The sequence below is a fragment of the Haplochromis burtoni genome, unplaced genomic scaffold (assembly GCF_018398535.1).
Source record: "Haplochromis burtoni strain Fernald_Lab_line unplaced genomic scaffold, NCSU_Asbu1 Contig_407, whole genome shotgun sequence".
NCBI classification, from domain to species: domain Eukaryota; kingdom Metazoa; phylum Chordata; class Actinopteri; order Cichliformes; family Cichlidae; genus Haplochromis; species Haplochromis burtoni.
Window position 1 is genome coordinate 461,232 of NW_024582768.1, and position 26,173 is coordinate 487,404.

Consider the following 26,173-nt stretch of genomic DNA (forward strand, 5'->3'; position numbering starts at 1 on the left):
TTGAGATAAAATATATATTTATAATTTTAATAAATGACAAATTAAAAAAGCATGAACATATTTTTGTTTCGAAAAAAGATTCGAACCGAACCGTGAATTTTGTGTATCTTTGCACCCCTAATAGGTTTTGGGAAGTTTTTTGACCACAGTAATCGTGAAGTGAACATCTGGTATTGTGACAGCCCTATTTGGATTTATTGTGTTTAGCACTTAAAGCCTTTTGAATATTTCTTTACTGTTTTTTCTCAGGTGGAGTACCAGGCTGGCTCCAAAGGCAGTCTTCTCCCACAGCGCTACATGAATGAGATGGACAGCGCTCTGATCCCTGTCATCCATGGGGAGAGTGCAAGTGTGCCACAGACTGCCATGGACATGGAGTTCATGTTCTATATCACACATGCCATTGAATGTGCATGTAGACCATGACACACTCAAAGTTTTGGAGGCAAAAAAACAAAAACAAAGCTGCAGCTTCAGGCAGGATGCTTGTTCCCAGCTGGAGCAGCAGCCACCCACACAGGAAGAAAAACATTTCCACCCTGAGGTTTGTGATTTAGAGGGATCAATGATTGGATGATGGTCTTCTGTTAAGAAGCCATTGTACTTTTGAGTGTTTCATGTTCACCAAAGCTGCTTTAATACAAGAAGCCAAACACTAAACAAGAAATATGACAACATGACCAAAAGCAACCAAACTATTCAAAGCGCTTTCCTCTGCTCTGCCTTCCAGACTCCCTGCTGGCCTCCGTCAGTGTGGAGTACCTCAGTGAATGTTTCCTACAGACACTATGGAAATGGCTCTCATTATTTTTACATTAAAGTAGGGACATTAATGAGCGTAGACAGGTGATCAGGTGCTACTATAGAGCTACTTGACATACATAGTTGGCTTGTTCTAAATGCAGACATCACAGGGCTCACTTTCTCTCAAGGTACTATGCTCTCATTTGACATGATGGTTGTGATGATACTGCACAGGAAAACAATGGGCCTTCTGCAGGAAACCTTTTTGTAACTATGTCCTGGGGCTGGGCTGATGAATGATATTTGATTAAAATTCCAAGTTTGCCTTTTAATGATAATTTATAAAAACTAAACCAAACTTCATTACAGTGCACTGCTCTAAAGGACACCTATCCACGTGCCCAGAGTTTCTCCCGGTTTAACTCAACTCAAGCTAAGAAAAGTAGAGTGTTTGATCAACAAGGTCTATCTACAGGGAGGATTAACAATCGCCTATGTCTATATTGCTCAGGGTCTGGTTTGGTTTTTTTTTCCCCTCAATTGAGTCTGCCTTCTGCAACAAGTAACAGTTGGATAGCCGAGGCTTCAGCTCTCTTCCACTCACAATGTAACTGCTATGCAGGTCTCTTGGTGCACACACATCCACTGCTGCTCCCTGCCCCATTTGCAGCAACAATCTCCCAACCAGCATGGCATGGACCAGTGATGCTAATTTTAGCTTTATGTTAAAAACAACTCCCAATTATTTCCCAGCTGCCTACTAAAACACTCTGGTACTCTCACGACTCTCCCCTTTTTTCATTTATTTATTTGTTTTCATTTAAATTATATTTGACATATAATTTATATGTTAAATTATATGTCAAATATAATTGACATATAATTGTTAACTGTTAACAATTATTGAGTTTTTACATAATGCTTAAGTGTGTTCATTTTGTGTGACAGAATCACTGGTTTAATTGACATCTAGACCTGTCATGCTTTGTTACTTGTTCTGCTTTATTTATTGTCAGTTAAGTGTTACACAACAACTAATCGCTGATGCACAACAACCTAACAAGCTGACAGTGAATAACGTGTACAAGTTACCGATCTTATATTCGCCAATAAAATGTCAGACTTTAAAGAAAAACGACAGCCATTATGACAAAAAATCAAAGTCAAAGAAACACATTCCAATGTGGATAAAAGCAGAGACTGTGCACTACATTAAACGACAGGTCTAGAATATACATGAATTTCACACGACAAAAGTGCAGGATGCAACTCATTCAGGGGAGGCAGCCTCACCAGTGTAAACGGTTAGCTCAACTGAGCTGCCCAGATGTTTGGCTAGCTCAGTGTCTAGATGACACTTCATAATCCTCTCAACTGAAAGCATCTGAAAAACATTTCTCTGAGCCCTGGTTGTACAACAGCAGCAATAATCAAGGATTTATTTATTCTGTCAATTATAATTCGTAATTATAAGGCCACACTTTCCTTACAGGCAATGAGAGTGATGGAAACAAACCTGTGGGAGTGAGTCTTTCCTGCATGAGGCCCAGTGTGTGTGTCAGTAACATGGCTGAAGTTTGCGTCTGGAACTTTACAAATGTTTTTTTAATTCCTAAAAAGTGAACATATGACAGGTATATTTTGGCAGGATTAAGAGTGTTGACCTACTGACCTTGATGAAACTACAGAACTATTTGGATAATAGTATTACAACTGGTGGAGGTGAGGGGTTAAAATATTCTCTTGTAGTTGAATATGTCTTTCTTGTTGAGTAGCTGACATTAAAGCTGCTCATTACTGAGCTTGCAGGTGTAGCTCTTCTCAGAGCTTTAGTTTCTGTTTCCATCATCCTGCTGGCACAAAATTGATCCAATAGTATGTTTGTCTTAAAATCTTTCCATTATTATTTGATCATCCATCTTCACACTGAGGTTTCATTTCACACTGAGATCTTACAAAAGAAAAGATGATGTAAATCCCGACAGTTTTTATTTCTCAGAAGGAGGTGTAAATTTAACAAAGAGGATGCTATATTAATTGTACACACTCTGCTTCTGGATGAAAATGTCCAGTCAGGGGAGTTAAAACAAAAAAATCCCTCCGGTTTTTCACAGAGATGCTCTTTCAGTGTTGATGACTTCTTGCCAGATCAAACACAAAATACTAATGATTATTTTCTCCTTTAAGATGTTTTACGTTATCTGCTTCAGTCTCAGTTAAATGTTGTTTTTGCACAGCTAATGAGAACTCTTTCATTCAGTTCATCTCACAACTTTTACTAGTTATTTAAAAAAATGAAGATGATTCTTTCAGATGAGAAGATTGATTACACTATTATCAAGTCACTAACACAGATTGTATATAAGCAATGGAATTGGCCACAGTAATGTCACCAGTTATGTGGGACTGAAGGTGCCTGTTTTCATTGTGAGCATTGTAGTGTTTTTGAATTGGATGTAAGGCGTGATGGATGGATCAGACTGAAACTATTGCTATTCAGTCTGGTCGCCTCCTGTTGGCCATTTATAGAAATTCAGAGTTAAAGCTCTTCCACATTGGCTCCACTTTACAAGCCCAGAGGCTACCTCTATCTTTTATATAGTCTATGTTCATGAATTAGCTTAGCTTAGTTCAGTGTGATGGGTAGAAACGGGTGAAACTGTGTAGCCTGGCCTCATTCAGCCTTCAAGAACCATCAAAGCTTACAAATTATTCTGTATATTTTGTTTGATGTTTAGAAAGAAGGATGAAAACCACTGGAGTTAATTGAGTTAATTGGTGGTTGGTTTTTAGTCTGTTTACATGGATAGAGCAGCTAATTGTCTTTACCAGCTAACATCAGACTTAATGGCTGCCATTGACTGACACATTCAGTGACAGGTAACAATAGCAGTGACACACTCAAGTATTGTCACCTTAATTCTGTGCCGACTATAAGATGCTGAAACAACTGGTTATTTTGTTCTAATGAAGACTTTGGTTTCTGTTGCAGAAAAGGCAGAACAATAACATTTTAATTATCAGCCAAATTATTATTTTTAAGTGTTGTTATTGGCCCAACTTTTCAGAGCTAATTCTCTATTGACCATTTCTTTTAAGATAAATAATTCCTATGCTTGGTCTCAATTTCGTTCATAATATTAGTTCACTTCATGTAGTACTAAAACTACTACTACATGCTGACTTGTCTAGTGTGTAAGTTTGGACTGATTAATTATCAAATGGACATGTCACGTTCTGCTCTTAAATGAAATGACATTCTGAATGTTAGACTCCGGTTGTCCCGCGATTTACTGCATGTTCTAAACTTGTTCTGCCTCTGACCACCCATTTGGACAATTTGCTGTCTGCTGCTGTTAGCTAGTAAGCTAGCAAAGCCACTATCATCAGTACTGATGATTACAGCCTCCTTCTGGCTGAATCTTGTTTGGTGGTCCTTTTCTATCATTCAAGTAGCCAAGAACTGAGACACGACGGTGGTTTCCAGTCTAAATTCAAGTGTCATCTAGCAGCTTTGTGGCTTTAGTTTAAAATTAACACACAAATATAAGAGTGGTATCAATCTTCTCATCCAGGTTTTGTGCAGAAGGACAAAAAAAGCTAATTTCCTCAGTTTATTGATTGGAGTAGGAGCTGTTTTATACTGGGTTCATATTTTAGCATTATTTAATGTCTCTATAACAGCTTTAGGCACTTTATAAATATCAGTGTGCTGATGTGTTAGAAAAAAAAAAGGTTTGGTTTGACAGATGCCTGAAGGCAATCTGTCAAACCAAACCTTTTTTTTCTTCTTTTTTTCTTTTTTTTTTTCCGGTAATGATATTTCTGGATCCAAACTGGCAGTTATCTCTTATGAGTCGGAATAATAAATGCTCCTGAAACTCAGAGTACACAGAGGTTATGTCCCTGTAAAATGCATTCACTTTTGTGTCCACTGTTTGTAGCAGTGTTTTGCAGCCTCCATTTGTCTAAAGCTAGGTCTGAGTTTGTTTGTTTTGTTTTGTTTTTTAGGGCAAAGTGCATTGTGTCGCATCTCATCTCACTTTTCAGTCAGGACTTTTTTCCCAAATGTATAGATGATATCCTGTACACATAGAGATTGTATCAAACCTTGTGCATTTTTTAAATATTAAAAGTTATTTTTGAAATGTTGGTATAAAAGAAAAAAAAGTTAATATTTTTGATAGAAGGTTGGCTACATTAATTCTGCAGTTTGTGTAGCAAGCTGTTTGAGAGGAGAAACAAATCAAGAAATGAATTAATTGTTAGAAGGTGGAAATATCTAATCTCAAAATACATGAAGCGCTTTCGTTTGACATGAATGTTTTTGGTAAAAATCTGAATACTGAGCTTAGTTATGAACTCTTCTGCAAGTCGTGCTCTAATTCTTAGCAACAACTGCGTTATTATGAATACTCATGTAAAGACTTGTAAACCTCCAGGTTGATTGCAGTCTTCTAGATGTATGAAGGTTTATACAGTTTTTTTTAATCACTGAAATCTGTGAGTTGTTGATTAACTTCTCCATGTGAGATGTTTATTAAACACTAGAAAGGTCAACTGCCGTAACTGACTGTGTTGATTTTTAGCCATGCATGCAATGACTGAATGTTAAATTGGGAGGCTTTCTAGCTTCAGTAGAAATCTCTCACCCTTTGGAGAGGCCGTGATCTATTGCCTGAAAACTGCATTTATGTACACCTAATCTGCAGATGATATTTTCTGCTAACATAAAAGGTTGTCCAAAGATTTAGATTGGCTATAAATCTGACCTGTAAAAAACCTATGCAAACGAAATGTGTTCAGTGGACTGAATAAGCTGAGTCTGAATCTGTATTTATATCGAATCTGTATTTAAGGTCCTTTACTAAACACCAACCACACTTTAATCAGGAGCTCACAAAGACTTACTATTTTCCACCTAAAGCCGCTTTTGTTCTTTATGGTGGATTATCTAAAGTTGTTATTATTACCATTACCACCATTATCATCATTATTATTATTGTTGTTGTTGTTATTGAGTAGTTTGAAAAATGAAAAATGTGAGTTTTGATTCTGATGTAGAAAGCGGGTATGAGGGGAAATTGTGCCGTTTATACTGCCGTGCAAACATCTCTGAAACGTACGGCAGTGGTTTATGTAAAACTTATTGATTTTTACAAAGTCCACCTTTTTCCCCCTCCATTACAAAATGGACATGTTCTCCTTCCACAGTCCAAAGCCTAATAGCTTTGGATTTTGGGACGAGAACATGTCCATTTTGAGAAGTATTTTGGGAGGCAAATTATTCAAATTTCTTTCTCTCTCGTTAAAACAACCTTCCACTGTGTGAAAATGAGAAGTATTGATTGATTTGATGTAAGTTTTTGTAAATCATCCATTTATTCATAAGACCAGCTTTACTTTTTGAGGACCCTGCGGTCTGCATCCTAACCAGTTTCTGAATAGCCTGTGTATTTAAAGAATAAAAGAATTTTATGAAAAAACAAAACTCAACCTGCCTGTTATCTTTCTGAAAGTTAAAAATAAATAAATAAATAAAATATTTAACTGGAGTTTGCACTTGCTTCACAGAGTCAGGCCCACAGACTCGCCACTGTTGTATGCTGCACAGCCAGGCCCTGATCATATCCTGGGGATGTATATATGTAAAAGTTTTCCGATGTACACTGGTGCATGTCTATACAAAGCTCTAAAATTCAAAGCCCCAATATTAAAGTGAACTCCAAAGTTAATGGGGATTTGGTGTAACTTAATTAGCAATGGTGTGATAAGTGAGCACTTGGAAGAGTTGCACTTATGGGCCGTACTGAACTGGCCCAAAAGCGAGGTGAAAGTGAACTAGTTTATCGGGTATTCACCCGACTCTCCCTGTTAGTCATTCCATCCCTGCCCACAAATCTGTCAGGGGAAGAAACAATGACTTCTGTTTTAACTTCATTCAATTGAGAACAAACAAGCAAGTATCAGCTGAAGAGATTCAGATATAACAGAGACCTTTAAGGCCTCAAAACAGAACCTTGAGGTACACCATAGGGAGAAGTGGAAGAGGAGCTTTACTTGGAAGCAGCCACAGAAAAGGGTCATTTAGATAAATAAAACCACCGCAAAAGCCAAACCCCTGTACACACAGTATCTCAGTCGATTGAGCACAATGTGATGGTCAACAAAATCTGTGTGTGTGTGTGTGTGTGTGTGTGTGTGTGTGTGTGTGTGTGTGTGTGTAGGACTGTGTGTGTGTGTGTGTGTGTGTGAGTGTGAGAGGGGGTGTGGCTTTTTTACTATTCTATCTCAATTTTCCCCAAGTGCTGTTCATTCACATAGGCTGCTTCCATTAAACACACAAGGTCACAGAGATGAGTGGACGAATAGGAGACCTGAGCCCAAAGCAGGCTGAGATTTTAGCCGAGGTAAGACATTTACAATTAACGTTATGCAGATATATATGTTCAGTTGAATGGTTTAATTGTTCTTATCTATCAAATTGTTGTATCTGTGGGCTTGAGGTAGTGTCATATGCAGTAACTCATTGACACTGGTCTTTGGTCTCATCAAAATTGGTTGATATTATGCTGTGAGTTTACTGGGGTGTATCTTTTTTTTTCCACACAACGAAACACACCACTTTATGTTAATGTCTTGTCTTGTAACATAAATTTAGGGTGGTGGGTTAAGCCTAGAGGAAAGTTTATTCTCTTTTTGAATAAATTGAAACTACAAATAAATAAAAAATCATTTTGTAGCTTGAACTGATGAGGCCAAGTTAGTACTTTTTGGGCCATTAACAGTCTTTATTATAAGCTAGGTATCTCCTGGTTGTAGTTTCATATATTTGTATGACCAACATATATTTGATTGCCTGTGATTGCACACTGTTATGTACAGACATGAGAGTGGTATCAAACCTCTCTTACTTTGCAATAAAGCGACCAAGTCTAATTCTGCAAATGTGAAACTGTTCCTTAAATAATAAAATAACTTTGTCTTCTCTCTGGTTCTCTCTCTTCCAGTTTCGGGAGAGGATTCAGGACATCCTTCCAAGCTTGCCTGCGCAGCATGATCACTACCTCCTGCGCTGGCTCAGAGGTGAGACTTGCATTTATGTACAACACACACTGAAACCACCTGTTTATAGCAACAATCACCCAAGTCTAGAGTGACTAAAGACGAATGTAAAAAAACAGAACCAGCTGGAAAAGATGAGTGACAATTAACAACAAAAAATCACGTGGAAAGGGGAGATCTTCGATTCAGTACACTAAATGTATGCCAGTCTCTCTTTTAAAGAGGCTGCCATATGTTTAATAAATCGGTTTTACTTTGACACATATTTCATATATGTTAGTGTTCTGTGTATTTACAAATATTTCAATGAAAGTGCTTAAATATTGCCACTTACTGTTAATTTATTCTTCTGCCCTACTACAAGAATGACTTTGTCAATCCAATTACTTATCAGACTCCAACCCTGATATGAAGTGTGCATTCTCACTGTTCAGGTGTGTTGAGAAACTGTAACTATCTTAAGATAAGAAAGATAAGATACTTAACGTTGAGTGAAACACAACAAACATATAACAAAATAAGTGGAAAGGTATGAGGGTCAATAAAAGTTAAAAACGAAACGTAAGCCAAAGTAAATTGAATCAAATAAAATAAAGATGAAGTCGGATGCAAATATGAAATTATTTATTAAATAACAAAGTAAAATGTTTCAAAAATCAACAAAGGAAAAACCTGATTCCAAACGGCTTAATGAATATAAACAGCACATATCAGATGGCCCAGCGTAACAGAGGCCAGAGCATTGTGTTTGCGTCTGTTCTCTGCTGTAACAGTGAGCGAAAAGATGATTCTCTGCTACGCAGACATGTTGTATTGTAAGGACTATTGGGTGACATATTAAAGATTTCCTGTATCAGTACTTGTGGCAGCTAACAGGCATAAAAGCTGTTAAAGACCGTCATATAGAGGCTAAATAACTAATAATGCTATAAATTAGAAGATTTCAGTAACAAGGGATATTTTTGCACAGAATGAAAGCTTGTGGTATACCACGAACTTTTCATGGCTGCCATTATACTCTACAAGTATACTGGCAGCCTTATAATGCCTGAGGCTACCTTCAGTCTCTGGTAAACTCTGATATTTAAAGCAGTTGAGTAGGAATAAACAAACAAACCTGTTCCGAACATGAAACTAAATCCAGTTTCAGTGCAAGAGTGTAGCCATACCAGAGCTGGAGGGTTCAGTATCGGCAGAATACTTCTTTCAAGGGACTGATCTCATAAATATAACCTATGCGTTCATGTTGATTATCTATTATTGCCTACAAATTTGAGTTTTTCTTTTCTTTTTTGGGGGGGAGGGAATACTGCATTATATTAAATTTCATGCCTCTAACACAAGAGGGGCAAAACTTTTTACGTAGTAAGTTTATTGTGTCATTTTACTAAACGATCTGAATCTGAAGTGCGTGGTATAAGGACTCCAGACTTTTAATAAGGTGGTTTTAAATCAGTCTTCTTGTTAATTTCCACTGCCAGTGAAATAAAAGTCATTGAGTAATGCATTAAACATGTGAGCTTAGAATGAGGGAGAAGGCCTCCCTTTCTCTGAATAGCATTGGAATTGCATTCTATCTGATGCTGTGTTTAAGGGTCCAGTGAGACCTAAAAAGAAATCAAACCTGACTGGAGATAAAGAAACATAGTATTTTCACATGGGCTTATAATTGGAAGGAAGTTTACTAACATACAAAAAATAATTAAAGATTTTATATAAAGGAAGTGGAGTAAATGAAGTAAACATAATTTAAATGTGGAAATATACCTACCTCATACAGTACTCGAGTAAATTCAATTATCGCAACTGATTATGTAAAGTGTAATAAATCAGAAATTAGAAGTAACTTCAGTTTTATTATGCTAGCTTGTGTTTCCAGTTATTAAGGTTTAATGAATGGTGATGATATTTATCCCCATCTATTCTTTCCATACAAGCAGAGCAGCTGCAGGAAGAGCTGATATACATCAGAAAACATTGTTGTTGTTTTTTTTAAAAACAAACAAACAAACAACCTTTTCTGGCTGCATTAACTGACTTTCCATTCTTTGGAAAGTCAGTTTATCGAATAACCTGTCAAATTAATATTACTGAATCATGGTTAGTGGTGGCTCAAACAAAAGAGGACCCTTCTATCATAGAAATGTATCAGGATAAATTCTGAATGTATTTATTTGCATGAATAGTCAAAGAAAATGTGCCATATGTGCAGTTTTCACATATGGCACATATAATCATTTTTGATTTTTTTTGTACATTGCAGTTGATTGACTGAAATAAATATGACCCAAACTGTTAATTTTCACATTTTCTGTTTCTACATTTTGAATCTAAATTTCAGATTGATGTAAAAATCAACTTAATATTTGACCTCATTCACTCTGCATTCACTCTGAAAACTTCTAATCTGGCATATTATTCTGTGGTTTGCATGTGACATTAGTTTCTGTTGATGAGTAACTTGTTCCATGCGTTAAACAGCCTGTAGCTCCTGGTACCCACACACCAAGAAGCACTGCAGAATGAATGTAAAAGTTTGTATACTTATAAATACTAAATTAATTAATTATTAAGCATTTACTTCAGTGATAAAGCACAGAAACTAAGATCATAAAGAACTGTCAAATGAACATAATACCAAATGTGAAAAAAGTACTACCTGATTAGGATGAAATAATTACTAGAATGCTCAATTAATAAACAGTAGCTTTAAACTACCATCAAAATGGGTTAAAAATTGCTTCCCTACCTTAAAGAAAAATCACTCATCTTGGGTTTCTTGGTGCCCTCCTGATCCACCACTTGAAACTGATACTTGAGCTGTCAGTTGCATTAGAATTTGCATTAGTTAGGCTAGCTAGGCATGTCTTGAACCTAGTTTTTGTGAATGCAAAGGTGCTAATGACAGGCGGGGGGTTTACAGAGGGAATTCATTTGTTGTTGAACAAGTGCTCAGATGTTTCATTTTTGGGGAATAAAAAAGAAAGCTTACATGTTCTTTTGCCTACTAATGTTTAGATTAAACAGCTGATAGATGTAGCATATTGTCTGATTTGTAGTTAAATCGGGATTAACTGCATCGCACGTGTAATAAAAGATATTTAAACCTGCTCACATACTCCCAATGGGTATAAACTACCCAAAAAAGCAAAATAAGACAGACAAAAAACCTTTTTAACCTACATGTTTGAAGCGTGGGTTCAGTCTGTATCAAAGACTGAAATGTTTTTTATTTCCTGTAATCTGATGGAAAACATGTATTAAAATGAAGTGCATTTACATGCTGTAGCTACAAATGTCACTCTTTTGTTTACCCTCCATTCCATGCAGCTCAAGAGGGAAAAACTGCCCAGAAAAACAGACATGAAACATGTTGTCCCGAAGACACTTGTGTTTTTAACAGAACTGCATTTTAAATTTCTTGTACTGATAAAAGCTGGTAAAGACTCACTGCTCACTGTTGCACTCTTTAACTGAAACATGATGCTCAAACTTGAAAAGACTTTCCGATGGAACATGTCTCCTCCAGCTTCTTAGCACAGACAGGCTACATGATGTATATAAAATATGGGCATGGATAAACCTGGACTCTTTCTAATGGCCAGCAGTGAGCCATTACTGAGTCAGACTCAAAGAAGTCTAAGCTATTGACTCATCAACTCTTGTGATCTGTGACCTCAGTAAACAGTTTGTGGTTTCAGTGGCTAATTTCAAGGCTTACTGAACACATCATGATGTTTACTTTTAGTTCAAAGGGAGGATAAAGCACAGTGAAACTGACCATTGGGCTTGCAGTGTCCCTCTGTTTCTCAGTAAGATCCACTCAACTTTAATCATGACTGAGTTTAAACACCAAGATGCTGACAGTGAAAAATCTCAGCCTGAGTTCTCTGCTGCTCAGTTTTCTCAAAATCCTGTGCTTTAGTTGGTATTTGATGATGTAAAGACAAGAGATCAGTAATTAACTGTCCTGCTTTTGACTACTTGCATCTGTTCTGTGTCTGCTTCAAAAGGTTAACCATATATTTTATACTTGAACCAGAGCAGGATGATGCATTATGATGCATTCAGGGAAACAGCCCCCCCGCCCCCTTGAAAAAACCCCTGTGAACTCAGTCATGCCATCTGTTGCCTCTCTTTCCGCTAGGCTAATGACCTACTGGCTGCCATCTTTACATGTGACCTGTTGTCTTATGTAATGTTTTAGCATTTAGTTAGATAAGGTTACCTTCCAAAACAGTTGTGATATACTATTTTTATGTGAGATATAAAGTGGCATATATGGCATAACACTCTCTACTAAAATGCGGTGTAGTAACAACAATGCCCTTTGTTTGTTTTTTTTAATCAGGTTATTTATGAAAGCCTTAGTCGTCTTTCAGTTAATCATTGATTTCTTACCTATCACTTTTGTCTGACGGTTTAAAGAGAATGAACATGGAGTCAATGCCATTCTCAGTGTAAATGTTTGTTTTCTGCTGTGCAAAACCAGACTTGGTCTTGGTCTCCAAGCTTGATCAAGAGTAAGCTTCAAAGCACTGACTGCTGCTGTTTCAGCTGAGCTACAATTTAATTAAGTTGTCCTGGTGATTTTTAAAAAGACTGATATTTTTGTCTTCCTGTATTTAACAACACAAAAGTCAAACTGAGTTCTAAATCTTTATGAAGTATCATGAAATAGGTAGAGCTTTGAGGGCAGTCCCTGCGAGAATCTGACATAGTTTCTAATCATTTTGAAACTTGACACTAGCTTTAGTTTTGTCAAATTGTAAACTGCAGTAAAAGTATCATGTCAGCTGGTCAGTGCATTCACTCCATGATGCTACCATGTGAAAGAACACATCAGACTATACATTAGAGTTTGACTGATTAGTTTAAGGTATGGTTCGAGTGAAGAACAGATTGCAGTCTGGGTGATCTGGTTTAGAAAGTTAGACACAGATTAGAATGCTAGTTTGTTGTTTTCACCTTTCACCAACTACAGCACCCATTGTACATGTGTACATGGGTGCTGGACGATGCTTCAACAGAAACCAGAACAGTTCTACAACAACAGCAGTCTGACACTGCATATTACCATCAAGGTCTAAATTCCCTCACTCCACACCACGCATGAATTGATTCCCTGAATCCAGGAGAACATCTGGATCTGAAAGCCTGTGATATGTTCTTGACAACCTCAAGAAAATGTCTCACAATTTTGCTTATTTCAATTTGATATGTATTTCAAAAATGGTAAATAAATCTTTGGTGAATTTGTTGATTAGGATTGCGTCCAAAAGTCACATTGTTATTCAAACCTTTTTTTATTATAATTTTTAAAATAATCTGACAAAGAAACTAACTAAAAGACACACAACACCAATTAATTTCCCTGTTGAAGCTAATAATAGGGTAAAATGTTTGAAAGAAGACACTTTTCTAGCAAAAGTCAGCTCTGACTATTTCAGATCTTTTTGAACAGAGAGCACAAATGCTCAGAAACAGTCTTTTCTTGGTTGGAGATACTGTTACGGCATTTTGAATCAGTGACTTAGGTGATTTATGGTCTGATCAATAATGCAGGGCCCTGTCTGTTCACTCAGCTGTTTAAAGGTCCATAGTTCAGAGGGACTCAGATAAACGGGGTCTCTGTGTCTGCAGTTCAATATTTGTGTTAACCTTGGCCAGTCTCTTTGCTTGAGTAAAAGAAAAAAAAAGTATCATAAGGTTTCTGTTTTATGATCATCAGATATTGTTGATGGTCTTTTAAGTTTACTTTCCTCTTCTGTATGCAATCATGATCAATCTACTTAAAGGGCTAATTATTTGTATTAAAATGTTTAATATTGCTTGGATAGTATCATGGCTAACTTTTTAAGGATTCTTTTTGAAAACATTTTTTTCTTTATCTTTTGGTGGTGATTTGTTGAGATGTTTGAGAAAAAAGGGGAGGGTAAAGAAAGATTTCTTTTCAGGTGTCCTATAGTTTTCCATTTAAAAAGTAATAAATTGGCAACCACAAACCAAAAAAAAAAAAAACAACTATAAAGGAAGAAATGTATTTTCTTTGTTCTTAGTTAAAATGGGTATTTTATTTTCCTAGAAGATGGTGTCTTCTCATAGTGTCTCACAGTAACCTGGCATTTCAGTGTTACAGAAGTTTGATTGTATGTGTCTAATGTGGGATTTTTTTCTTTTCTTTTTTCCAGCCCGTAGCTTCAATGTTCACAAAGCTGAAAGCATGATCAGGAAGGTAAGCTCTGTGTTGTTCAGACGGTGAGAGCCTGTTTGCTCTTCAAGTACCCAACTAACACCCAACACATATTTCTACCTGGTGCTGCTTTTCAAATCTCTGTACTAAATGTATTAAATCCATTAAAACTGTATTTACCTTTTAGATATTACATAAAATGACGAGTTTATATAACACAGCGCAATGTTAAAGATTAATCCAGTGTTTGATTTGTGGCCCTCTTTCTAGGGAATTTAGTTAGTGACTCTTTTCATGTTCAAGGACAAAGTAATATAGGACAATGTATAGTAAAGTAAATTCATGGAATTAATGGATCAGACTTTATGCCTATAGATTCAGATTCAGATTCAATTTTATTTCTATAGCACATTTAAAAGTCACAAGTACAACAAAGTGCTTCACAAACGAACCATACTTGCAAATTTACAGAAAAACAATTTACAACAAAGAAATACGGTTATAGGATGGTAAACATTGGAACAAGTACCAGCCGGGAAGAATAGTTTTAGGGAACCTAGTGCACATATTTCCAGCTATATATCTTTTCAGAATTCACAGTTTAAAATAATCCTCATTGTGATTGGCTGAGTGATAAAGTGATAAAGGCACAGGTGAGTTGGGCTTATGAAATACACAACCAGAACTGTGTAGTTGAGATGATCATATTAGTGATATCTGCTCTCACTGACATCAAACAAATCCAAGAGTGGAAAAACTTAGTGAGCACAATGCTCTGCCCTCAGACTGTTCTAAACATTCTGCTTTCACTGAGGTTACTTAATGGACTCTTTGTCTGAAATTCTAGACATATTTAATATAAGCAGCCAACCATTGTAACAGTATATACTGTGTATATGAAACAGAAAATAAAGTAAAGCATGAAAAAAGCTTCTTCCATTTCAAAACATGAAATCATTTCTAGAATAATAGCTATAGAGTGTCTTTGACAGCTGGAGCATTTGTGGGGAAACACATTACTCTGTGTTTGCCTGGTTTTTGTAAGCTTTAGTCTTTAACTTACCCAGCCTTGTTGTCTTCGACCTCTGCAGCATGTGGTGTTTAGGGAACAGATGAAAGTAGACACCATCCTATCTGACTGGAAACCTCCAGAGGTAACCTACTGCATTTTCTTTTTAGCTAATATTTGTGTAAAAGTAGTCTGAAGTGAGGATGAAGGGGACTGTTGTTAAATGAGCAGTCTTTCAGACTCTTTAGTTTTTGAAGGTCACATTTTTTTTTCTTTATGAATCCATCTCTCAGGTGATTGAGAAGTATGTATCTGGAGGGATGTGTGGCTATGACCGTGAGGGAAGTCCAGTCTGGTACGATGTGATTGGCCCTCTGGATCCTAAAGGTCTGCTGATGTCAGCCACCAAACAGGACTTCCTGAAGACTAAGATCCAAAACACAGAGATGCTACGGCAGGAATGTCAAAAACAATCTGAAAAGGTCAGCCAGGAGTTCTCTGTTCTTCCCTTTCCACTCCTCTCTGCTCGTCTCTTCTAATGTTACTGTGTCTCTCTCTCAGTTGGGGAAGTACATTGAATCCATCACTCTAATCTATGACTGTGAAGGACTTGGATTGAAGCACATTTGGAAACCTGCTATTGAGACCTATGGAGAGGTTTGTTATCAGCTTTTGTAACAATCACCCACTCATACACACAAAACATCTATGTGTCATTACTGCTTTCGGCCATGTAGATCCTCACCATGTTTGAAGACAACTATCCTGAAGGCTTGAAGAGGGTGTTTCTCATCAAAGGTACATAAGACCATTTGTCTGCATATTTGATTTCCACGTTCTGTTTCAGAATTTTGGTTGATAATTTGTATCTTTTGCTGCAGCGCCCAAAATGTTTCCTGTGGCCTACAACCTGATCAAACACTTTCTGTGTGAGGAAACACGGCGCAAGATCATTGTTTTAGGAAGTAAGACAACTTTTCTTTATCCCAGTGTTTTCTGAGTCTTTACTTGATCTTGATGCTAACATTAGCATGCTGAAGTAACAAAGTACTTGCAAAAAGCAGAAACGGGATTCTGAGACCACCCATGTGAAAGCCTTCCATTACTTGGCTACGTCTAGAAATTCTGTCCATAAAAATTACAAACAGAATGGATGACAAAGGGCAGCCCTGGCGGAGATCATCATGAACTTATCGCCGGCTATGCAGACCAAGGTCTTGCAATGTTTCTATAAGGACTGAATGACCGCAGGTCTGGTGATACAATTATAAAATCGATCATCGACCTACTGCCTAGAGCTTCCTGGTGCCATGTGGACCACCATGTTTTAACTTATGCTAAAACATGGTGTTTGTTTTGGACAAACTGTGGTTTGCACAGAAATCCAACAATAAAACACAGCTTGGGTTCAGATCCAGGAGGCCATTCCTCCCAATTATGCCTCTCACCCAGGGCAACTCTAGACTAACACAGAGTCCATCCCGGCTCCAGGAGACTGGTTCTAGAGCCCAAGCCGTGCGTTGAGGTGAGCCCAACTATATCTCATGAGGATGAGCTGGGACGAATCTCTGGTGGGCTCCTTCCCTGCCAGAGAGTTGACATCCCATGTCCCAATTTTGGTAGCTGGGGATCGATCCACCAGGGCTTCTGTGCTACCTGGCACACATTGCACCTGACCCCTATAGTCAATATGCAGTCTTTCTTATATTTACTATTTAGAGTTTATAATTTTACTCTTTTCATCTACACAAATGTCAACCTATAAAGGAACTAAGGTCATGAAACAAAGCAGTCTTATTAAACTAAAAAGTTTTAAATTACAATATTGTGTTTACAGGTAACTGGCAAGAAGTGCTACGTGACCATATTGACCCAGATCAGCTTCCAGTGGTGTATGGAGGAACTCTGACTGACCCTGATGGAGACCCCCACTGCAGAACCATGGTGAGAACAGAGGGAAAGACTGATTAAATACAATGCTGTTCCTCTAAAATTGGAGACTAAAGTGATGCGTGTTTTTGTGTATTGTGGTTGCAGATCAATTTTGGTGGTACAGTTCCCAAGTCCTACTATGTGCAGGATTCAGTGAAGGTTCAGTATAACAAAAGTGTGACCATCAGCCGTGGCTCTGTCATCCAGCTGGAGTATGATGTTCCTGCAGCCAGCAGCCTCCTGAGGTACAGCAGGTTTATTCTGTGTTCTCAGAACAATGAATCACTGACTTGTAGTGTGTGTTTGTGGTGATTTAGTGATATAGACTTTAAAATAAAATTAAATTAAAAAAAAATACTAAAGCTGCCACTCATGATGAATTCATTATTGCTTGTCAGGTGGCAGTTTGCCAGTGATGGAGCAGATATTGGGTTTGGAGTGTACAAGAGGACTAAAGAGGGCAGCCAACAGAAGATAGCTGAAATGCAGCAAGTTCTACCCAGCGAGCGCTACAATGCACACTTGGTCCCTGAAGATAGCTGCCTCACCTGTCCTGAGCCTGGAGTCTGTAAGTAACTCACAGCTGTGTGTACAGGTACTTTTGCAGTAATGTCTGCAGAATTAGTCTGTAACAATGAAAATTGCTCATTTCATTTTGCTTCCAATGCGCCAGACTTTCTTGTTATTTTTTCTTTAAGTGGACTTGAGCAACAGTCCTCCAGCTTTCTAAAGATCTTTCAAACTCTAGTCAAAGACCGTTTATATAGGAATCCTTTTTGTTTGTTTGTTGAGGCACTTTAACAATTGACATGTGAATCATTTAAGCATATTCAAGGCTCCTAACTCAAGGGACATAACGGATAACTTAAATTCAATTTTAAATTGTAACTTTACGTACCTCGTTACTAGCAGCCTGTTGTAAAAACACAAAGCACATAATTTATTCCCTTTTCCTTAGCTAAATGTCAGACTGCCTTTCAAACCACCAAAGATAACAGTTTAATAGGCATACAATAGTACTTTTGCACTAACAAGGTGATTCCCAAAGAGCTATTGGCCAAAAACTTGGCATATCTCAACATTGTATGCAGTGGGTCCTTAGAAAATGTGAGGAAACTGTCAAGTGGAGGACAAAAGAAAATGTGGCAGACCTAAAAAAAAATTACGTACAGCAGTTGAGAAGTTGAAGTATACCAAATTACATAAAAACTGGACTGAAAATCAAGTGCCAATAAATGTTATGTAGTGATGACTCCAGATGTGAAATTTTGGTTTAAATTGTCATTGATATCAGGACAGAGGTACAACAGTGAGTGTCTTACAGTCATAATACAGTGAAGGCTCTCGCTAATCCAGTATGACCTTTATGTGAAAGCAGTGAGGGATCATCTGGACAGAGAATGTAGCAAAAGGCTAGCTCTTCTTTGGATGCTATAGGGTGTTCACATATTCAGAATCAACAAAATTCTTATTAAAACACAACCTGTCACATTTATAGAGTGATTTAGAAGTGTAGCTGTAACGCGGTGATTTCCCTTGTGGGATCAATAAAGTATTTTATGTGTTTACAGGATGATAGCTTTTCTTAGCTGTTAGTGACTGTATCCTTTGCTTTGTGCAGATGTGCTGTGTTTTGATAACAGCTACAGCATCCTTCAGTCCAAGAAAGTGAGATACAAGGTTGAAGTTATTCCACCGGCAGATGTTCTGATGCAATATCCACGCAGCAGTGGTGATGGAAGGCTACAGTGAGGACACCCACAGCTGAGAGGACACAGTTCTGATCTTTGTTACTAGTTAGCTATGTCATCCCATCGGGGCTAAATTACCTCCACTTTTTCCACTGTGTTCAGTATGTATGAATTCATGATACACACATGCATACATTTGTTGTAATTTTATTACGAAGTGACTTAAAACCAGGCTGAATTTGGGAGTCACAGCTGAATCTGCAGCTTTCTTTATCTTTATAGAACTTTTCACTGATTAAAACTCGAAGTTTACCTGACTAATTGCTAAACAACCCATGATAGCTGATTTTACTGGTCACTTTGAATCAGCAAAAAAAAAAAGTTTGTGAACACATGTTATTAACAACATCACCAGTCAGACCAAGATGATCATGTATTTGGAGATGTTTTTGTATACATCTGATTCATTTTAAGCTGTGTTTTTGGTATCTACCCCCTCTCAAGGGAATTATCGGGTGGGGTTCAGCCCCATTTTGATCACAAACTTTATGTAATTCATCTATATGTAGTCTGTGATTTAAGCTTGTGAGGGAAGTTAAACAAAATATCTAAATCATCAATCAATATATATTTCTCAATCAAACGCTAAATCATGAGATAATTTCTGAACATGTATTTACACATACATTTAGGACACTGTACACATTATAATTAAACACTGTTAGGTGTGTTTGGCTTCTTAAGGCTTGTAGTTAATGTAACAGATGAGTTACTTTAATTGGAGAGCTTTTCACAGACTTCTGAAGGTTTACTTCAGCATCTTTTAGTGGTAGCTTTAGCTAGTATTGAGTGGTACATACAGTATTATTAAGGGAAATATTAAACAAATTGAGAGAAATAACAGGGTTGGTGTGCCCACGGTGTAATGTAGCCATTGTTTTCCACTGCAAAGAAGAACCATTCAGAACAACAGTAACAAAAAGAAATGTTTACTTTATACAGCATTTCAAACCAGAACCACAATTAACTGTACAAGCTCATCATTTAATACTGAAGGACCACATTTGTAAAGATTTACTGTTCTAGTAATTTTTGTAATAATATGGTAATATATTAGTAAGATGTTAATATATACGTGCTTTGTGAAATATAGTATAATATAAGTGCTTTGTATAAGTGCGTCAATTTGGGATGGATACAAGACAAAAGGCCTTAAGTTTTAAAAGGCCCACAACATCATGTTTTTGTTGCCATATTTGTCTCTTTATAGTCATCCTGTCTGTGTAGATGTGTTCAGCTCATTGTGGTAGTTTTGCATCTTGTACATAGTTTCTCTGTCTTAATATTGACATGTTTTGTTTTTGTAATCTGGGCCTGTTCTATGAAGAGAGTTGAACATATCCAGGGTGTCTTTTTGTAATCTGGATTCATCCACTAACCTGGTTATTAGCTGGTTATCAGCTTGTACATTTCATTATTTTTTAAAAGAGAGTTTTAGGTTTTATTCTGCTGCCTGGATTGTTATTAGCTGTTTGAGAGCATGTAAAGAATAAATATAAAAATTGAATTCAAATGAATGCTTAGAGCTGGAATTTGGAACATATCCTGCTCAACAACAGTACAATTTACCATGGCAATATACCCTCATAAGAAGCTAACTACCTTCATGATACAAAACACGCCAGGATTAACCAGTGGAAATATGGTTTAAGAGGTTAAGTAATACAAACTTCCGTGTTAGAGGAAACACACTGTAAAGTAATACAGTATTACAAGTGGGCATTTTAGGCACTTTGGTGGGTAAGATTGGAACAGAGCTACTACATTTAAAAGAAAGGTGTCATAAATGTAGACTGTGTAAATTAACCAACTTAGCAATATCACAATTCTATCTTTTAGACATGTGAGAATAATGGATTGTAACTGACTATTTCTTTAAATTTATATTTAAAAGACAGTGTTAATTTTTCACCTATAGACTCAGTTGTGTTTAACAGCCTAAGAGTAAAAAAGAAAAAGAAAAATAACACCAGAACGTAATGGGTAGGCTTAGTTTATGTGCAAATTGCATATAAAGTCCACAAGTACAAATAGTTTTTCTGGTTTGGGATTGTATATTAAAGCTTAAAGAACAATAAAATTGCTGTAAAATTGTTTGGAATTAACAGGAAAAAAATCTTATCTTGGTGTAGGCTCTGCTTGGCTTACCTCTACCTGTAGGGAGAGCCCCTGAGCTACCCATCCACTGACTGACGTTTCTGTATTTGACTGGTGTATGTGTTAAAAGCACATGGTACTACAAACATGCACAGAGGCAAAACAGTCAAATTACTTTCTGGGGCTATTTATCAAATCAAATTCTGAAGTTTTGTTTGATAAGTGTACCTCCACTCTGCTCAAACTGGATAATAATGGCCTTTAAAATTACTGATTGCTGCACTGTAATCTCTTGAAATTAAAGATGTACATAATTATAATTGATCCACAATCTAAAGAAGCATGACGTCATGATGTAAAATGATGCTGGTTTATTTCTTAATCATTGGAAACTCTGTCATTGTGGAATTTTAATAAATACATTTTTATTCATAAATACAAACCTTTTGTACTGTTTTTTAATACAGTATCCCTTATGTTCAAGCACATGCAAGTGTGGTATTACAGAAACACATAATAATCAGTATGTGACTGCAAACTTTCAGCTTTAATTCTGTTTGTTTAACAAATACTTTAGATTAGACACTGTTTGGGAATTACATACGTTTTTTTTACATAGTCTCTCATTTTCTGAAGCGTCAGTGACTGCCTGAAGTCTAGAAGCCATAGACATCACCATGAAATCAAACCATGTGAAAGGAACAAACGTTCAATTCGTTTTAAAATTCGCATGCTGTGACTAAAGAAAAATGTCTGTGTCTGTGCACATCGCTTTAAAAGAGGAAATCGGTCAGAATGCTTCGTAATGTGTTCAGTTAGGGTTGTTCGCTGGACCCAGGCATCGGCAATACAAAATAACAACAAATAAACACAAAAAGACTCACATAAAGAGACAAAATGGCACGGAGACAAGACGATATGATAACCATTGTATTTGTATTAATTTTGGCACGTTCGGCCCCTCAGAAATAATTTTACCTCAGACCTAAGTACAGTTTTGATAAGTGGTGTGGCCACTGGGTGACGCTACAGGAAAGGACTTTTAACGTTATTGGCTTATTACATAACAGCTAATTAGCGAATATTAGAATCTAATAATAAATAAAGATGGCTAATAAACACTGTGCACTGGGGAAAAAAATCCGTGACAATGCAGTGATGCAGTAATGTAATAGTCAACCTCGGAAATTATTAGGCTTTTCCACATCTTAACTGAACTGATACAGACAGCTTATGTAATTATTATCATTATACAAACGGGCTATATCCTGGCTCCACAGAGTTTGTCTCTCAGGAAATAAATAAACGTCCCCTGCATCTAGCATCCCTGGCCGGGCATCGTGCCAGCGGGATGCAGGCTGGTGCAGGATGAGGATGGAGGGCGGGGGGGCATGTACACAGATGCCATGTGCCTTTACATAACCGCAACTGGCTTTGGATACAATTGGACGAGAAATCGGTGGCCAGGAACAGCAGCAGCAGCGTCCGTCCTGCTGTGTGCCGCAGTGCCCCGAGCCCAGCGGGGAGTAACGTGGCCGGGCACTGAGGCGGGGGGAGTGTGAGTGTTGCTGCAGAAAAATGATAGCGAAGCGTCACCAGGAGCGTGTGTGACCTGCAAGGAGCGTGTGTTTGTTTATCAGCTCTACATGTCGCTGTCCGGCAGTCGGTGTTAATGTGTGTATGTGTCCGTGTATGAGTGAGCGTATGTGAGAGATAGCGGGAATGGGGGGAGAGGGAGGAGCTGCTTGGACATGAGTAAATGACGTCAGCTCCCAGGTCGCCGAGCACAGAAACAAACATGGCGACAGAATGGAGTGGACAGCAGGGTTACATTCTCACCGTGGTTATCTGTCTGTGGAGCGGCCGGACAGAGTTGGTGGCAGCCGCTGGGCCCGGTGTCAGCGGTGGAAGGGGAGGCGGCGGCGGAGGCGGTGGGAGTCAGGTGCTCGGCATGAGGCTGGAGAGGAGCAACAAGCCGGCCAGCACCACTGACGAGGGTGTCATCCAGGTGACCGAGGAGAGCTCCGTGCAGCTCCGGTTTTACGGGGTCCAGCTTCACTCGGGCGCCTGGACTGAGATCCAGTTCACAGAGGTCAAGGAGGAGGAGGAGGAGGAGAAGGGGACGGTGGTGGCGGCGGCCCGGGGCGGCAGCGGCATGATGGACGCGCTCGATAAAACTTGTGCAGATTTTACGCAGGACATCACCGTCGGGAACTTCATAAACGTGAGCAGCCGGGGCACGTCGGGACTGCTCAACGTGCACATTAAGCCGCTGCGCAAAAGCGACCAGAAGAAAGAATACGCTCTGTGCACGTTAAACACGGACGGCAGGTGGGTGCAGCTGGGGGACAGCGATGGCCGGATGCTGGTGGTGGAGGAGAAGAAGTCGCTGCTACCCATGTGGCTGCAGGTCATCATGATCTCGTGCCTGCTGGTCCTCTCGGGCATGTTCAGCGGGTTGAACCTGGGGCTCATGGCGCTGGACCCCATGGAGCTGCGGATCGTTCAGAGCTGCGGCACCGACAAGGAGAAGAAATATGCGAGGAAAATCGAACCGATCCGCAGCAAAGGCAACTATCTCCTATGCTCGCTTCTCCTGGGTAACGTTTTGGTGAACACCACCCTCACCATCCTCCTCGATGACCTCATCGGGTCAGGTCTGGGCGCCGTGGTCGCCTCTACAATTGGCATTGTCATATTTGGGGAGATCGTCCCCCAGGCGCTGTGCTCGCGTCACGGGTTGGCTGTGGGAGCAAACACGATCCTGGTCACAAAGTTCTTCATGTTCCTTACCTTTCCTCTGTCCTTTCCCGTCAGCAAGCTGCTGGATTTCCTGCTGGGACAGGAGATCGGCACTGTGTACAACAGAGAGAAGTTGGTGGAGATGCTTAAAGTGACAGAGCCTTATAATGACCTGGTCAAAGAGGAGCTTAACATGATCCAGGGAGCCCTGGAGCTCAGGACCAAAACTGTGGAGGATGTGATGACTCCCTTAGCCAACTGCTTTATGATCCAGGCAGATGCTGTGCTGGACTTCAACACTATGTCAGAGATCATGGAGAGCGGATACACGCGCATACCCGTGTATGATGAGGAGCGGTCCAACATCGTGGACATCCTGTATGTGAAGGACTTGGCCTTCGTGGACCCGGACGACTGCACAAACCTAAAGACCATCACCAAGTTCTATAACCACCCTGTGCACTTTGTGTTTCATGACACAAAACTGGATGCCATGCTGGAGGAGTTCAAGAAAGGTGGGTGTGCATTGACATAATCTAACACCTGATGATGTTTTGTTCTGAAAATCTGCAACCTTCATATCACCAGGGACCTAAACCTGTGTGAGCTCGACAGCCCCCCCTCTCTCTGTTCACCAGCACTATTGATTAGTGGAACACCACAGCCTACACACACACACACACACACACACACAAAGCACATTTCATCATCGGGGCACATGTTGTACTACTCTTATAAGGGGTCAGGGTTGAGCTTTTAACCTGCACACACCTGATAAGGTTGTCATGAGGGCAGTGTATGTTTATGCATTCACTTATTAAAGATTGGAGAGCTTTAATTGTCCCATGCACAACAATACAACTAGCATAGCTGCAGTATAAAATTGAAACCCAATATGAAAAGGAATAAAAAGAAACTAGACCGCAAACACTTATTTGGATAAACTGTCATTTAAAAAAATCCATAATATGTTTCTAACATGTGAAATAAGAAGTGCATCTAAGTTAATGTTATCATTGCGTCTGCTGAATATTTCTTTCATTAATCAAGTGATTAAGTGAAACATAAGGCCTAGATTAGTGGCTACATGGCTGTTGGCCGTTTGGTGCCACTGGCTGATTTTGCAGGGTACAAAAATTAGCAGTAAGGTACATACATTTTTCACTGTATGTGAAAAAAAGTAGTATCAAGAGATAACGAGATTAGCTGTGGTCCACCCACCCAATTTCTGAAATGCTTTTCTAATTCGGTGCACATCTGAATATTTGATAGTTTTCCCTTCATCCTAGTGACCAAAATACTACCCAGAGCTTAAACCACAATAAGATGGTTACAGTCAATGTGCGCTGCTGGTGGTCTCTTTGATATCCTAGCATTTTTTTTGTAATGATGTTAGCCTGGCTCAGTGTGGAAAAAGTTATTGACCACATAAAGCTAATCTGAGAATCTAATTGAGCTTTATGTGGTGAGGGTGACACCCCCAAAGTGTTGGGTCATAAAATTGCTTAGCAATATCTTGAACCCGCAGTTCACACTGATGTAAAGAAATGCAGCAACTTGCAGTTCAGACCTAAGAAAAAGTTATCTTTTCTATTATTTTTGTTTGAAAAACATTAACAATTAATTTCTAGAAAAACTGCTGATCTTGTCCTTTTCAGTGTCAGATAAGAAGTAGGGCAGCATTTACTTTTCTTATCAGTAAATACGCATATTTAGATCATTAATGGCAATTCATTTTTGCCTTCGAATAATTCAGTACACACTCTTCAGCCACTTGGAACACTAGAAATCTAATACACAGCTTATACTTTGTTTTCCAACATTTTAGTTCTTATGTCATATTATATTCAGATATATATCAATACATTTTAATATAAGAAACAACAGTAAAAGGTCATGTTTCTGCTGTTATATTTTTATAACCGATAAATCTGTTCATTCTATATTTTTGCAGAGAACTGACTGACACATCGCTATGCTATAAGAGTGCAGTTTCCTTGATTTCAGTTATATCCACCCCTCATTTGTTCCAAGACACCATGATTGTGATGACAAAAATCTTCATTTAAGCCTTCGCAGTGGAACTTAATGACTCCCATGGGTGATGTCATGGTGGCTATCTCCATCTTTTCTGTTCATGAAAAATATGACAAACTTTAGATGTTCTTAACATTTTATCCATTTTCAGTCATTTTTGGTTATTCCGGTAACATTCTGGCTGTCTGACAGGGTTATATTGTTGATTGTCATTTATGCTTAGAAATATTTAACCATATATGCTTAGAGGTGTATAATCGATTGTGTAGTGATAGGATGTGTGATCCTTAGTAGTCTGCAAAGACTTTGTGTGCATTCCAGAGTGTTCTGGCATACACACTCACACTCTAGGGTCATGAGAGATCTCGTATCTTCTCTTACTGATATATGGTACAGCAAACACATCTATATCTGTTTTAGTACAAGTGCCTTTTGTTTAGATGAACTGCTGGACTTCCAGACCAGCAGGGTTAGGGAAGTTATTTATGTGGTCACATTCTGACACCCCCACACACACACACACAGCCACACACACACACACACACACACACAGACAGTACTCTTTGTTCACATGTGTACCTATGTAAATGAGCCTATGTATAT

At 38.4% G+C, this 26,173-nt stretch overlaps 3 protein-coding genes across 8 annotated transcripts in view; all 3 read left to right on the forward strand.

Moving 5' to 3' along the window:
- zfyve16 (zinc finger, FYVE domain containing 16) overlaps window positions 1-6,235 on the forward strand; it is a 41,802-nt gene extending 35,567 nt beyond the window's left edge. For both annotated transcript variants that reach the window (XM_005944594.3, XM_042213009.1), the window contains one exon: window positions 250-6,235. In XM_005944594.3, coding sequence (XP_005944656.1) covers window positions 250-426 — 177 coding nt within the window. In that variant the 3' untranslated portion in view covers window positions 427-6,235. The remainder of the gene's footprint in view (window positions 1-249) is intronic.
- Window positions 6,236-7,005: 770 nt separating this feature from the next.
- On the forward strand, window positions 7,006-21,233 carry LOC102307499 (SEC14-like protein 2). Its single transcript, XM_005944591.3, has 12 exons — window positions 7,006-7,154; window positions 7,755-7,830; window positions 14,001-14,044; window positions 15,094-15,156; window positions 15,305-15,493; window positions 15,573-15,668; window positions 15,749-15,809; window positions 15,893-15,976; window positions 16,849-16,955; window positions 17,049-17,188; window positions 17,342-17,511; window positions 18,565-21,233. The coding sequence occupies exons 1-12, from the start codon at window positions 7,101-7,103 to the stop codon at window positions 18,693-18,695; spliced, it is 1,215 nt and encodes a 404-aa protein (XP_005944653.1). The 5' UTR covers window positions 7,006-7,100; the 3' UTR covers window positions 18,696-21,233.
- Window positions 21,234-22,055: 822 nt separating this feature from the next.
- The window catches only part of LOC102306686 (metal transporter CNNM4), a 41,831-nt gene continuing 37,713 nt past the window's right edge, over window positions 22,056-26,173 (forward strand). For 2 of the 5 annotated variants that reach the window (XR_317186.3, XM_005944588.2), the window contains exon 1: window positions 22,056-24,048. Coding sequence is in view for 4 of the 5 variants with exons in the window: in XM_005944588.2 (XP_005944650.1) it covers window positions 22,551-24,048 (1,498 nt within the window). In the remaining variant the exon portion in view is untranslated. The remainder of the gene's footprint in view (window positions 24,049-26,173) is intronic. The other 3 variants (XM_042213010.1, XM_005944590.3, XM_042213011.1) reach the window with 3 other exon arrangements.

Bases quoted from the DNA above. Each gene is read 5' to 3' on its own strand.
- LOC102307499 (XM_005944591.3), top strand. From the start codon at position 7,101: ATGAGTGGACGAATAGGAGACCTGAGCCCAAAGCAGGCTGAGATTTTA. The intron at 15,494-15,572 runs GTCAGCCAGGAG...TCTCTCTCTCAG, and splicing joins GTCAAAAACAATCTGAAAAG to TTGGGGAAGTACATTGAATC. The intron at 15,669-15,748 runs GTTTGTTATCAG...TCGGCCATGTAG, and splicing joins CTATTGAGACCTATGGAGAG to ATCCTCACCATGTTTGAAGA.